Below are 13178 nucleotides of genomic sequence, written 5' to 3'. Positions count from 1 at the left end.
TATGACACACTGTCTTACCCTAACTGATCTGTGAGAGTTCTTTATATAGTCTGGAAACTAACCACTCGTGGATTACTTTCATGAAAATATCTTCTCCCAATTTGTGACCTGTATCTTCAATCTATTTTAATTCTGAAGAACATATTTTTTCAAAGCTTTTTATTATGGACAAGTTCAAACAAACACAGCAAAAGTGGGAAGGAGGCCAGACAGCCCATCTTTTAGTCAGCATGGGGCTCAGCCACTGGCCCTCTCCAGCGGCCATACCCTGAGGATGCATCCTACCTCTGTTTGGGAGACAGCCACGGCCTTGCGCCGGGCCACACCAATGCCAAAGCCAGCTTTCTCTCAGACAACCGTGGGTGCAGGATGAACGGCTCATGCCAGTAAAAGCTATGGCGGGAAAACCGGGCACACAGCGGAATGCTGGGAATGTTCAGAGCATGCTGGGAGCACGCAGAGTATGCTGGGAGCCCTCGGAGTAAGCTGAGAGAGCTCGGGTACGCTGGGATAAGCTGGGGTACGTTGGGGGCGCTAGGGGTGGTGAGGGGAGGTTTGGGATGGCCAGGCATGCTGGATACAGTACCCCTGAGCCACGGAGAGGGCGCTGAGGAGCGAGAACACGCAGGCCAGGAGACTGAGGTCTCAGGAGACTGAGGAGACTGAGGCCGGAAGACGACTGCTTGCCGAGCCTAGAGCGAGAGAGGGAACTGCGGAGGTTGCTCCAGGCCGGCCTCCCAGCCTGCCGCTGCCTCACCGCGAGGCTCGAGCGTCGCCTCCTGAGCGGTTTTGATGGCCTTGCTTTGACAGGAGGCGCCTGCTGAAGAGATTGTTGTAGCTTTTGAAAAGGAAAGGAACCAAGATTCGTTCTTCCACGAAGGCCCACGGGTTCCAACATTAGGGCATCTAATTTAATCAGTAATTTATAGAATCGCCTTTTAAATAAGGCACTTACGTAGGTAGAGACCTTGGAGATATTTCCACCAATTCCATGCGGTGCGTAAGAAAATGAGGCCCCAGGGGAGGAAACTTGCCTGTCGACCTTGGAAGCGGTGGGTAGGGCCGGTGGGAATCCGACCCCCAGTCAGGCTTCTTCCCACCAAGGCCCCACAGAGGGAGGACCAGTGAAGCTCCGGCGGGGCTGGACGCTGCCTAGACGGCAGGTCACTGACTTCACAGCCTGGGCGCTCACGATGACCTTGGTTCTCTTGGGGTTTTGAGTCATCAAATGGACAATTTTGTAGGTACCTGTTCCTTACTGTAATACTTACCACCAGGGCAGAAATGTGTTTAAAATGTTATTTTTAGTCAGCAAGTTTTCCATTAATCAGCTTGGATATGAAAGGTGCTACTCTCTAAACAATCTGTTAACAGATCATCTGAATTTTGAGCCTTCCAATGGAGTCCTTACACAATCTAGGGCAAGAAATTTGCACATTTTAATTTGTAAGTTTTGCCAGTTATGAATTGAAAAAAATGTTTTCATGTAATGCTAAATAATATAATTAAATAAATTCCTGCCTATTCCCGAACAGGTCAGAGTTGTTTACACACAGTTTTCTGATCAGTCTTTGAAGCTGACAAGAGAAGGGAAAGACCACTCACAGGACTTTTTTGGTGATTTTGCTGTAAGATATTTAAAGGAAGAATGAGGCAGAAAGTAATTTTAGTGGGAAATGTGTTTCAGAAAAGAAAGCAACAAATCTCTAAATTTCAACTGTCTAACCTATTTTCACTAATGTGCACTTTTGTACTTCTGCGCCCAAGCCGTAATCAGTTCTTTGTTTTTTATTTTACTTCATTCATTATTGATGCTCTTTACTTTGGTGAAGTAGACTGAGTTGGCCTTGGAACTTTGTTCTTCATTAAAAAAATTTTTTTTTCCACAACAGTAAGCATTTAGCATAGAGAGAGAGTAGAAAAACAGAGAGAAGGAAGGAATGTTTCTATTTTTACTATCAGCAATCATCTTAATTAGGTACACCAAATTAATTAACACCTTGTGTGACTGTGTTAATCTTTCTAAGAGTACTTGCAGTTTTAAAAGAATTCCATGATCTTTAATAAAGAAAATTTCAAGCACTGTGGTACTTGAGTGAGAAAGACGTGGGAGCCAGAAGGGCAATGCCACCATTGGTCAGATGGCACCATAAGGGGATTTGGTTACTGAGATCAGACCTAAGGCTGGTCACACTCCAGATTCCAGGACTGTGGTACTACTCTTCTTAAAGAGAGAAAATATGTGGATACATAAAAGATTGAAGTACCAGAATACCAGTTACCTTCCCTGGGTATGTTTGTGTATCCTAGAGAAACTGAGCTGAAATCATTCCACATTGCAGTTTTCTTTTCTGTTATATGTAAGATAGACCCCAAAGGTATGCCCTGTGAATTATCAACTGTGAAATGTGTCCCACAGAGAATTTGGAAAGCCAGAGATTAGTGGGAAAGGAAACTAAATAACAATTTAAAGATCTCAGTGAACAATTTTCTTTAGTGTAAAATGGTGAAAAATATATTCTTCAGCTTTGAAATGCTTTATAGAGATAATTTAAAATAGCAGAAGGCTTTGCTATACATTTTGATTTTTTAAGAAGCATTGTTGTCATAGGAAAGATTTTGTTTTCCTGAAAACAAAGAGAAACTTAATAGCCAAAATTTTTAGAAAGAATTTGTTAAATAAAAACAATATAGCAGAAACGTATCTAGTATCCAGAACAGAATATGCATTTAATACATATTGCTGGTGGTTTGTTATAATATTTGTACTCAAATTATTCTATTTGTTCTCAAATTATTCTATTTGTTATATAGAACTGCAGGTTTAAAATTCTAGATTTTATTTTTGGGGTGGAAGAGTGTTCTAAAGTGTATTGTGATGGTTGCAACCCTGTGAATGTAGTAAAAACTATTTAATTATACATGGTAAATAGGCAAATTGTATGTGATATGAATTATACCCTAATAAAACTTGTACCCCCAAAATTCTGGATTATCATTAGAAAACGTCAAAGGTAAAATGTAAGTGGTATTTAACTGCTAATATTTGCTAAACTTGTTTTTGCCATTGTATACCAATGCAATATCAAATATTCTGTGATGGATTGAAATGCTGTACCCTATTGGTAAACTAAATAAAAGTTTACTATGTTTTTATTGTTGTTTGTTTTTAAAGGCCTGATTACTGAGGCATTCAGTCAACAGGAAAAGATGAATGATTCTAAGCAGCAGTCACTGTTCTTCATCACACTTCCTGATTTACACAAACTCTGTGCTGTCAAGATAATATTGAGTAACAGAGTGGCAGACACTGAGATTAGGAGTAGACAAATGAAGATATGCAGGTAAAAAAGCACAATCTTGTAACTAACACTTTCTAAACTTTTTACATCTGTAAGAGATGTTTTAATAGTATCTCCTTTAAAGCAAGATACTCATTTGCTAAATCTGTTTATACAGCTTTAGAATAAAGGAATTCAGTATTGTTCTGACCAAGTATATTGAATTACATTTAAGGGAGGACTTAAAGTACTTCAGATAGAATATATCACTGTTGTGATATATTCTTGTGTGTTATTTTAATTTAAAAATTTTATAGACATTGATGAATTAAATCAATGGATTAAGTCAAAACTTAGTCCTAAGTTTTGGGAGATAGTCATTAATAACTTTATGAAGTACCTACTGTTTATGAAGTACTTCAGGAGATACTGTAAACATTTTAGATTAATATAATTTTTAGATTTTCAGATTGATGTAGGAGTATTTCTCCAAGAATTATCTTGAAATATCTAACCTAAGATAGTCTTTGGAAAACACTTCTAGAAGTTGACACCTAAAGTATAACACTGAAGACCCACCATGTATTAGTCCCTTAAATTGTTTGAGACACTCAAGGAAGAACTCTTAGAATACGTAACAAGATTATATCTCTAATTGAATTTCTTAGAGAGGAGCAAACACTTATAAGATGGCTAGGAGTCAGAAGTAAAATACTCTTGGGTGTCCTCCATTTTGCTCTTACTTATAAAACTTGTCTTCTGACCACTGTGTATTTTCCCACTCAAGTACATCCAGGAATCTGTATGCTTCCTGCTAAGGTATAATTTAATACCCACTGAGCATTTACTTGTGACCCCTTAGGGAAGCAAGTAAGTAGAAAACCTTAAGAGAGATTTTCTGCCATTCACTCATATTGAAAGTGGTCTTGCCCGTAGAGAGGGGTGCCGTGACTCATCGCCCCAATAACTGACAAAGAGGCTAGAACAGAAGGACAAAGACGTGGTTGTGTCAGACAAAGGCACATCTTGTACAAGCACGTCCTGGGGATGTCCCTGGTGATCCAGTAGCTAAGACTGTGCTCCTTGGGCAGGGGGCCCGGTTCTATCCCCCGTTGGGGAACTAGATCTTGCATGCTACAACTAAGTTCACACTGCAACTAAAAGATCCTGTGTGCCTCAGTTAAGACCCGGCATGGCCAAATACATAAACATTGAAAAAAAAAAAAAAAAGCCTGCTGCACCACAGTTCCAACAAAGATGAGCCTAGCAGAAACACGTTGACCCATCTCACGTTTTGACATAACCCCACACACACATGCACTCCTAGCCCTTAAAATTTGTTTCCCTGATGATTAATAATTTTGAAAATTTTTGTATTTCTACATCTGTTCCCTTTTGTGTTTTTCCCATCTTTTCTAGTAAAATTATTGATGGTAATTTGAATTGTAATGATTGTTGCTATAAGTTCATTTGTCTTTTGAATACTAAACTAAAACCACTACCCACTTCATTTCCCTTCAAAAAATTTCCTTTTTGAAGGAAAAGAATCTAGTCGATAGTTCTGACACTGAAGTAGTTGATAACTACACTGTTCCTTAGACTCTTTTCTCCAGTGCTTCTGACCACCACTTTAAAAAAAGAAAAAAAAGGACAATGGAAGAAATAGGAGTTAGAAGAGCTGAAGTCTTCATAGTGCTTAGACTTTTTCAAGTCTATACTTAAAATAGAAATGAAGTTTTAAAAGAGAAATTTTAGTTTACAGATGAAAGGGTTAGGAAACAAATGTGCAGACAAGTTTTTATATTAATATCATATCTAAAACTTTATAGTTCTCTCAATTCAAATCTTGGCTAATTGCTTACAGTATTCGAGGTACCATGCTAAGTGTGGAGAGACATACAGAAATCTATAATACAGTCCCTGCCTAGAAGAAGCTTAAACTTTTCATTGGAACTAGCAATTTCTAAACGTTCTGATACAATGAAAACAGAGGGTGGGCACTCTGCTTTAAAATTAATACATTTCATCTCCACAGGCAGTTGCTGTTTTTGCACCAAGATATCCTTACATCACCTGTACCTGGCATATTTACCCAAATTTGGGTGGTGATGGCGGTTAGTATTGTAACATTTTATACAGTATCATTTATAATCCTTTAGAACAATATTGATAAGCATTAATTTGGGTATTAATTATAGCTCAAACTGAAGACAGTTTATGAGAACTAATTACATTGTGTTGTAGGTTGATCAAAACATTAACAGACTTTAACTTTGATATACCTCATGTTTAAGATCCATTTTTGTGGCTCTGAATTCATATTTAGTTTTCTCTGTTGTTGATGTTAAAATAAAGATTAAGCAACCTAGATGTCCATCAGCAGATGAATGGATAAGAAAGCTGTGGTACATATATTCAGCCATTAAAAAGAATACATTTGAATCAGTTCTAATGAGGTGGATGAAACTGGAGCCGATTATACAGAGTGAAGTAAGCCAGAAAGAAAAACAGTAATACAGTATACTAACACTTATATGTGGAATTTAGAAAGATGGTAACGATAACCCTGTATGCGAGACAGTAAAAGAGACACAGATGTATAGAACAGTCTTTTGGACTCTGTGGCAGAGGGAGAGGGTGGGATGATTTGGGAGAATGGCATTGAAACATGTATAATATCATATAAGAAATGAATCACCAGTCTAGGTTTGATGCAGGATACAGGATGCTTGGGCCTGGTGCACTGGGATGACCCAGAGAGATGGTATGGGGAGGGAGGTGGGTGGGGGGTTCAGGATTGGAAACACGTGTACACCTGTGGCGGATTCATGTTGATGTATGGCAAAACCAGTACAGTATTGTAAAGTAAAATAAAAAATAATAATAAAAAATAAAGATTATCAATGAATAAAATATGTTAACGGCATAGTTTTTAAGATAGCACAGACTTAATCCTTTTTTATATTTTATTCTTTAGAATTACATTTAATATAAAAGAAGTTCTTTGTTCCAATAGATCTCCAGTTGTGTTTAAAGAACTTGGGCCAACATGTTTTTTTATTTTGGAAATTTCATTACAATGTTTTTCTTACTTAGTAAAATTAGAACAAGAAATATATTTTCTGGTGCTGTATATAGCCCTTAATCTGAGATTTTAATTTCCCAGAAATTAATATTTATTAACAATGCTGATAGATAGTTCAAAATCTTTAGTTTTTTTATTTTTCTCTAGGTTTTAGGTTTATATCTATTTTTTATCTTCTCATTCTTAATATGGTTTTTAAGAAAGACAAGATGTTAGTGATCAAGTAGACAGTAATGTCTCTATATTCTTTTCTACCTGAAAAACTTAGGAAAAGAGTATCCTAATCTTAGCAAGAAGAAGAAGAAAGTCACTATATAAAAATATGTTTTGAACTTTCTCTTGATCTTCCACTTGTGTCTATTTTCCTTATTCATGTCTAAGAAATAATTGTTTAATAAGAAAAGTATTAAATATTTATTACATGAAATTTACTGGCCTTTTCCTTTATATGGTTTCTGGATTCAGGTCATTTCAAGAAAGACTTTCCTCACTTAGAAATGTACCCATAGGTTCTATTGGGTTTCCCAGAAAGTTCATTTGGTTTTTTCTGTAAGACGACATTCGTAGCACTTCATTGTCTTTAACTTCGTTTGAAACAGTTGTTAGACTTAATTGTGACAGCTGGCATATCAATATGCATTTTTAAAATCAAAATTGATACATTTTTGTGTAGCCATTTTAATATTGAAGATGGAAGAAAAAAGCAACACTTTCAGTAAATTATACTTTATTATATGAGAAAGGTGGGCTTCCCTGGTGGCTCAGATGGTAAAGAATCTTCCTGCAATGCAGGAGACACAGGTTCAACCCTGGGTCGGGAAGATTCCCTGGAGAAGGAAGGCAACCCACTCCAGTATTCTTGCCTGGAGAATCCCATGGACAGAGGAGCCTGGTGGGCCACAGTTCACGGGGTCATAAAGAGTCGGACGTGACTGAGCGACTAACACTATACCAGAAAGGTAAAAAGCAGCTGAAACAGCAAAAAGATCTGTGCGGTGTATGGAGAAGGTGCTATGATTGACTGAACATATTAAGTGGTTTACAAAGTTTCATGCAGGAGATTTCTCGCTAGACAATGCTCCATGGCCAGATAGATCAGTTGAAGTTGATAGTGATCAAATCGAGACATTAATTGAGAACAATCAATGTTATACCATGGGGGAGATAGCTGACATACTCAAAATATCCAAATCAAGCACTGAAAATCAGTTGTACCAGCTTGGTTATGTTAATCACTTTGGTGTTTATGTTCCACATAAGTTAAGCAAAAAAAACCTTAACTGTATTTCTACATGCAGTTCTCTACTTAAACATAATGAAAAGCTTCTGTTTTTAAAACAAATTGTTATGAGTGATGAAAAATGGATACTATACAATAAGGTGGGACTAAAGAGACTGTGGAACAAATGAAATGAACCACCTCCAACCAGAACCAAGCCTGGTCTTTATTCAAAGAAGGTGATGTTGTGTATATGGGGGGCGGGGAGGGGGTGGGGATTGGAAGGGAGTTCTCCATTATGAACCCCTTCCAGAAAATCAAATGATTCATTCCAACAAGCTGCTCCCAGTTAGACTAACTAAAAGCAGCACTCGACAAAAAGTGTCTGAAATTAGTCAACAGAAAAGGTGTAATCTTCATCAGGATAATACAAGACCGCATGTTTCTTTGATGTCCAGGCCAAAGCTGCTACAGCTTGGCTGGGAAATTCTGATTCGTCTGCCATACACACCAGAAACTGGACTTTAAGATTTCCTTTTGTTTACAAAGTTCTCTTAATGGAAAAAAATGTCAATTTCCTGGAAGACTGTAAAAGGTACCTGGAATAGTTCTTTGCTCAAAAAGATAAAAAGTTTTGGGAGGATGGAATTATGAAGTTGCCTAGAAAATGGCAGAAGGTAGCAGAACAAAATGATGAATACATTGTTCAATAAAGTTATTGGTGAAATGAGAAATGTGTCTTTTAGTTTTGCTTAAAAACCAAAGGAGCTTTTTGGTCAACCCAATATTTCAGGAAGAGAATGATTATCACTTGCTTCTTTCTCTGCTGCTGCTGCTGCTAAGTCACTTCAGTCGTGTCTGATTCTGTGGGACCCCATAGATGGCAGCCCACCAGGCTTCCCCATCCCTGGGATTTTCCAGGCAAGAACACTGAAGTGGGTGGCCATTTCCTTCTCCAGTGCATGAAAGTGAAAAGTGAAAGAGCATAGAAACTGTTAGGATGATGGTCCTCTGCTGTGTTCTGCTGTATAAATGTTTAAATTCTTTATGTAGTGCATTATTTAATAATATATTTAAGTCATTTTTATAAATATGGATTTTTTTAATAGATAACATTTTATAAAGCTGGAAAACTTAATGCTTATCTGGAAAAATATGAAGCTAAGGTAAGTTTTTAAAAGGATAATAATTCCAGATGTTGTTTTATTGATTTTGTATATTCAACTTATTTTGTCAGTAAACAAAAATTGGAATATCTTTCTCATAAGTTGTTTCTATGCATGTGAAAAAACTAATATTTTCTCTCAGGACAATTTTTTGTGCACATTTAATAGAGAAAGGGGAAGAGGCTTAATTTTGTTGGGTACTTTATTGCAGGCATTTTATGTGACATAATTTCATTTGTCATCTCTATTTTCCAAGAAGTGAATATCACATGTTTACAGATAAAGAAACTGAAACCCAGAGAGGTAAAAAAAAAAAAAATTGTCCACAATCATATAGCTTATAAGTAAGGGAACAAAAAAACATAGATTGTATTCCCCATGGTGATGAGTGTCTGGATCTTAGCAAAGAAAAGAAGAAATGAGTACTTGAAGTAGAGCACCTCTCATGTCTCAATAGTCAGGCTGCTGAGACTTTGCTAGAGCTCCCATCATGTCTCTGCATGGGTGTCTGAGGCACTGTATCCTTGGTTATTCTAGCAGCCTGTCCAGGTATCACTGCTGGCCTCTGTTCCTAGATCTAGTGGAGTTTGGAATGATGAGGTTTTTGGTCATCTTCAAGATGAAATGCTTTAAGATCTAGGAGAATGATGAGGTCTCAATAATACCCAGAGATGCTTTGCAGTTCCCTGAGAAATACCTGAATAACCTGAAAGCTGATTTTAGCCATCATATACCATCTGTGGGAAAGCAGTGTTCTTCTCACCTGTGTTGAGCCTGCACAATTATGCTCAAATTGTCTTTATCTGGATACTTTGTACATGAGTAATAATCACAGCAGATAGTTATTGAACATCTATGATATACTGAGCACTTTGCTTGTTTCTGGAGATAAAGCTAGGGACCTGATAAACTTCTTGCCGTTGGGAATCTTAACATAGAAAAATAATTTCCTCCTTTTTATTTATTGGGTGATAGTTCTTGGCTCTCTCACTTTTGTCTTGGTAACAAATGCAGAAGTTTTCATCATGTTTTCATCTGAGCTGCATTTGCAAGAGTGTTTGCTCATGTGAATATGCTATTGCATATGCAACTGAATACTCAAGGAGGGACTCTGCTGATCTCAGAGTTTTCTCTCTGTGCAGCTCTCTTCTCTCAATACTCTGCCCTTCAAACTCTAGCTACCGTGGCCTCCATGGATTCTCAGTTCTGTCCATTCAACCCAGGGAGCCTGCTGCCTCTTCCAGGATTCCCCCTCCCTGCACTGCAGCCTGGAGAGCCTCTTTAATCAATATGCTGGGGTCTCATGAGTTTCCCAACTCCTAGGGGTTTGTCTTTTTCTGTTGCTAGATGGCCTGTGTGTTGTGAAACATTGTTTCATTTAACTTACCCAGTGTTTTAATTATTTCAAGTGGGACAGTGTGTCTGGATCCCATTGGTCATAAGTGAATATTCTGACCTTTGAAAATTGTGTGCAAGTAGAGATACTTGTTGCACTATATCTGGTACAAACACATACAAACTGCTGGTTCCATGTGTGTGCATGTAAACGTTTAACTTTTTTGATATTGGACTAGAGTGAACAGTAATGAAACATGTTACAACATAGTTCTGGCCGGCTTCCTTTGTGCAGAGCAGAGTACAAAGTAAAGTGTAAGGTTCTAGCACATGAGCTCCAAAGATTTAGGCTTATTGAGGCAGGATAAACTGGTAGCATTTGGCCATTACAGTCATAGTGTCAATGTGAATATATTTTAACACTTCTTTAACTTCAGAACCAGATAGGATTAGCTGGAGTGATGGCTGTAACTTCTACCCAGGATAGCCCAGTTTTGTTGGGAGATGATCTAAGCACACAGACATTTTCTCTGAGTTTCTAGGATAGTATAACAATTACTGTGAACTTGCCCATATTTTGTGCTTTAATATTTTTAGGTGGAGGCTCCACAACAAGTAATTCCTGTAATTCTTCAAAACTGCCTTTCATATTCACTCACAGCTAGACTTGCTCCAGCCTGGAATAAAGCTGGCCATCTCTTGATACAAGGTGACTTTATCTCTTTCAATCATTAGGGCTTTCTGAACCAGATTACTTCTATTATGTACGTCTGTTTTTAATTTCAAAATATATTGTTTTTAGGGAATGTTTTTTCAAAAAAAAATTTTTATTTTGTATTAGGGCATAGCTGATTAACAATGTTGTGATAGTTCAAGGTGAACAGTAAAAACATTCAGCCATACATATATTATACATGTATCCACAGGGAATGGTTTTTAAAGCATAGCCCCAACCAAACATTCTTAAGCAAGACCCCATCAACAAAAGTGTCCTCTCCTTCCTTTGCGATTATATCCAGAGGAGGTCTCCTAGTGTTTCTATGGAAAAAAGTGGTTTTATTATAGAATACTTGATGTTTAAAAAGGAATAAATGTAAGTTATGGAGCACTGTAATAAACACAAATTATTAGTGTTGTTGGAACCAAAAGTCTATTCTCAATTTTGTGTTGTGATCTGTTTTCTAAATATTTTACACCAAGAAAAAATATTTGCAGGAAGAATTGAGTATTTCTGTCTTTTTAATATAAGAGATATTTTTGAGTGTTAATTTTTTTTCTCTGAACTATCATCATATATTCATTTGTATAAAACTGCATTGTGAAGCATTTTCTGCAGCTTTGATAACTTTGCATAAGGAAGTTATATTAAGCATGATTTATGAGTTTTAATAATATGGTATATCCTATGAATTTTTTAAGGAAGAGAATTTCTTTCTCAGATGGGAAAACAAAGTGCTGTTGGTAAGTAAAAATATAAAAGTTAATAGATAAAACATTAATAAAATAGTTGTTTAAAAAGTGTTATAGATTGTTGGGTTATTAAAATCTTGATGATTAGCTTGTATCAAAAGTTAATCAGATACTGTTATAATAACAGTTTCACTCAGGAAATCACTTCTGATTCAAAATATATATTCTTCATGAGAAAAAAATTCACTTTTCTTAGTTGAAATAAAAGCTGCATTTTAAATTTCTCTAGTTAAAATTATAACTAAAAAATAGTTTAATTTTGTAGGTATTTATAATATATAGTCTCTAGAACCATATTATAAGAATTCTTTAGTACTGTTGTAAGTAAAAGCTTTGTTTTTTTTTTTTTATGAGTACATGATTCTTGTTTTTTAAAAAAGATTAAAGCTCAACATTCAGAAAACTAAGATCACGGCATCTGGTCCCATCACTTCATGGGAAATAGATGCGGAAACAGTGGAAACCGTGTCGACTTTAATTTTTTGGGGCTCTAAAATCACTGCAGATGGTGATTGCGGCCATGAAATTAAAAGATGCTTACTCCTTGGAAGGAAAGTTATGACCAACCTAGATAGCATATTCAAAAGCAGAGACATTACTTTGCCAACAAAGATCCATCTAGTCAAGGCTATGTTTTTTCCAGTAGTCATGTATGGATGTGAGAGTTGGACTGTGAAGAAAGCTGAGCACCAAAGAATTCATGCTTTTGCACAGTGGTGTGGGAGAAGACTCTTGAGAGTCCCTTGGACTGCAAGGAGATCCAACCAGTCCATTCTGAAGATCAACCCTGGGATATCTTTGGAGGGAATGATGCTAAAGCTGAAACTCCAGTACTTTGGCCACCTCATGTGAAGAGTTGACTCATTGGAAAAGACTCTGATGCTGGGAGGGATTGGGGGCAGGAGGAGAAGGGGATGACAGAGGTTGAGATGGCTGGATGGCATCACTGACTCATCTGAGTGAACTCTGGGAGTTGGTAATGGACAGGGAGGCCTGGCATACTGCAGTTCATGGGGTTGCAAAGAGTCGGACACGACTGAGCGACTGAACTGAACTGAAGGAGACACAGATTGGTCTAATCTAACTCTTTCATTGAGACACGTGGCTCTATTGCAGGTAGACAGATTCCTATCAGTAGTCCAGAGATGGCAGATAGAGGGGAATCCTGAACCAAATAGACATTGTCAATCATGGTGGTTTTCACCAGCATTTGACCATCGCCTTAAATCTACATGTAATCCACAGACTGTTCCATCTGAGTTGGCTTTCAAGCTGAAGCCCGTTTGCCCCTCTTGCTCTGGGTTTGTGTGTAAGTTGGGCAGTGGCAGTCGCTGTGCTTCAGCTCTGGATGAATGAGTTCTTTTACTTGTCCCCAAACGCTATCGGGAGACTCAGCTGTTGGAGAGCACTCCTCACTCGTGTTAGAACTTTTTCTTTTAGTTTTATTGAATGTAATATTCTCTAGCAAAACTTACAAACTGTAGATGTATAGCTCATTGGATTTTCACAAACTAATAATATCCTTATAACCAGTTCTCAGATCAAGAAATGAACATTACCAGTACACCAGAAGCCCCCGCATGCTTCATTTCAAGTAGTACCATCTGACTTAGATGTTGTTG

General features: G+C 37.3%; 1 protein-coding gene across 1 annotated transcript in view; it reads left to right on the top strand.

Annotated features, from left to right (window-relative positions):
* The first annotated feature begins 449 nt into the window (after nucleotides 1–449).
* C23H18orf63 (chromosome 23 C18orf63 homolog) overlaps nucleotides 450–13178 on the top strand; it is a 29558-nt gene continuing 16829 nt past the window's right edge. Inside the window, exons 1-6 of the mRNA XM_069568821.1 lie at nucleotides 450–500; nucleotides 3176–3344; nucleotides 5317–5395; nucleotides 8695–8751; nucleotides 10684–10795; nucleotides 11506–11547. Of these exons, the coding sequence (XP_069424922.1) occupies nucleotides 3211–3344; nucleotides 5317–5395; nucleotides 8695–8751; nucleotides 10684–10795; nucleotides 11506–11547 (424 nt within the window). The 5' untranslated portion in view covers nucleotides 450–500; nucleotides 3176–3210. The remainder of the gene's footprint in view (nucleotides 501–3175; nucleotides 3345–5316; nucleotides 5396–8694; nucleotides 8752–10683; nucleotides 10796–11505; nucleotides 11548–13178) is intronic.

Source organism: Ovis canadensis, chromosome 23 (genome assembly GCF_042477335.2).
Source record: "Ovis canadensis isolate MfBH-ARS-UI-01 breed Bighorn chromosome 23, ARS-UI_OviCan_v2, whole genome shotgun sequence".
NCBI lineage: Eukaryota > Metazoa > Chordata > Mammalia > Artiodactyla > Bovidae > Ovis > Ovis canadensis.
Note: the sequence above shows the minus strand (reverse complement) of the source record. Positions and strands in the feature narration are given on the sequence as shown.